Source organism: Chaetura pelagica, unplaced genomic scaffold, assembly GCF_000747805.2.
Source record: "Chaetura pelagica isolate M959 unplaced genomic scaffold, ChaPel_1.0 scaffold102, whole genome shotgun sequence".
Taxonomy (NCBI): Eukaryota; Metazoa; Chordata; class Aves; order Apodiformes; family Apodidae; genus Chaetura; species Chaetura pelagica.
In genome coordinates, this window is record NW_009952483.1 from 631954 (window position 1) to 634063 (window position 2110).

At 39.4% G+C, this 2110-nt stretch overlaps 1 protein-coding gene across 1 annotated transcript in view; it reads left to right on the top strand.

Annotated features, from left to right (window-relative positions):
- LHPP (phospholysine phosphohistidine inorganic pyrophosphate phosphatase) overlaps positions 1–2110 on the top strand; it is an 86451-nt gene that overhangs the window by 18113 nt on the left and 66228 nt on the right. Inside the window, exon 5 of the mRNA XM_010008814.1 lies at positions 1661–1724. Coding sequence (XP_010007116.1) covers positions 1661–1724 — 64 coding nt within the window. The remainder of the gene's footprint in view (positions 1–1660; positions 1725–2110) is intronic.

Consider the following 2110-nt stretch of genomic DNA (forward strand, 5'->3'; position numbering starts at 1 on the left):
AGGAAGGAGCAGTTAAATCCATTGTGTTGCTGTAGCTGGCATGCTCTGATCCTACAACACGGGTGAAAAATTGCTGCTGTTTCTCAGTCAGAAGGATAATGAGAGAATGTTGAGCCACCAAAATGCTTAATGTACACAAAACAACCAGATTTTATATTATGTTGTGCCACCTTTCAAAATGAAATACAGATTCAACTTTGTTTAAGACTTGCAAGGTGATCAATGCAAAAATGCCTTTGTACCCTGTGCACAAAAAGCATTTATTTATTTGGACATTCATTGATGTAGACAGCTCTAAACTAGGCCTGCTGTGATTTATTTTTTTTAATGTTATTTTTCATCGAAAAACAGATTTTTGGATATTCTGAGCTCAGTTTTGACCACGAGCATGTTTTTTTAATGGTCAGTCATTTAGACAATGTAAAAGTGAGCTCTGAATGATTTACCCTGATAGGTAAATTCTCTGACTCAAAGAAGGAAGATTATAAATTGGGCTAGTTACATTATTAAATTAAATTGGGTTAATTATTAATTAATAATGGCCATAGACAGAGAGCCATAGACAACCAACAGCCACAAGCCAGCTTTGTTTTTAACGTGCAGAATCAGTGTAAATGGGTGGATCTTAATGAGGTGCCTGCCTTGGTTGAATTTTAGTTGAAGTTTTAGTTCATTCCATAGAAAACTGAAGTGTTGGAGTCACTGAAGCAGAATGCCCTCCTCCTGAAAATGGAGTGATTTACATTTAGCATCTGTTTTGGGCTGAGAGTGGGAATTGGCTTTGTAATTTCTTCTGTCATGCCACTGTCAGAAAATTAAGCTGTTTACGCTAGACTATGGAAGGTTAATGGCTGCTCTAGCAAAGGTCAAGTGGTCATTTTAAAGGGAGCCTGTGCTGAATAATCGAAAATGGCAGAGGGATAAGGCATAAAATCTTAACTGACTGCTCATCCTACTTTTTTTACCCTGTCATGTAGAAACCTGTCTTTGCTCTGATCAGAAAAGCTTGGTAGACCTGTGTTAGTATGAACAGGTATTCCAGATAAACACTGTAAAGGTACTAACTGATTTTAGGAGCTCTACGGCAATAGGATCATTTTTAGAAGCAGCAAAATTTAGCTGGGAGTGCTTTCTTTGTCCTGATGAGCACTGCCTTGGCTTTTCTCATGTGGGGGGCTGGTGATGAGCAGTGATGGCCAACTATTCTTGGTCCCCTTCCAGATGTACTGAAGAAGGTGTCAGAGCTGCTGGCTGGTGCCAGCCCTCATCCTGTATCTGCCAAGACATCCCTGTGGCTGATTAAAGGAAGAGAGATGTAACTGCTGCTCTTTCTGAGCAGTCTGTGCTCTGTGCAGCAAAATACAGGCCAAGTTCATCCTTGATATGAGCTAGTTGAAAACCCTTTGAACCAGGAGAGTTGTGTCCCAGATGCCAGATGGGCATCCGCTCCGAGGTCTTTTCCCCAGGCATCACACAGTGCTGAGCCTGTTCTTTACTTAATTCCTGGTGTTAAATTAAGGCTCCAGAGTTTCTGATGACTTGACTTTTTGTTGCAGCCATATGGACGCCTGTATAGGCACAGAAATAATAAAATGTGGTTTCTTTGTATTTAACTGCCAACATTTTCATTTCATTGCAACTTTATCACTTTCGTTTCCAGACGCTACTATAAAGAAACTGATGGTCTGAAACTTGATGTTGGAGCATATATGAAGGCATTAGAGGTATTTTATAGCTTTCATTATGCTTACTTGCTCTGTGCACCTTGTTAAAAGAGTAACTTGTATAAATACGGGTCACCTTCTGTCATTACTCATCTTGCTGGAGGAAGTTGCCACAGATTAAAACTCTTTTGCTGCATTCTAAAGACAGGTGGATTCATTTGTTTTCTTGCTTTGTTCATTTTTTAAAATTTTATTTAAAAAGTGAACTTTTACCATTGGGGTACCTTTATTGGAAGTGAGGCCCTTGAAAGAAGGAGTCAGAAAAGTAAAGCATGGAATATTGTCTGCAGGATATCCAAGAAAAACTGAAGGTCCATTTTATGTTTGGTATAGAGCTGATAGCAGGCACATTAAGAGTTCACAGCAAAAGGTTTTCATTCAGCAGG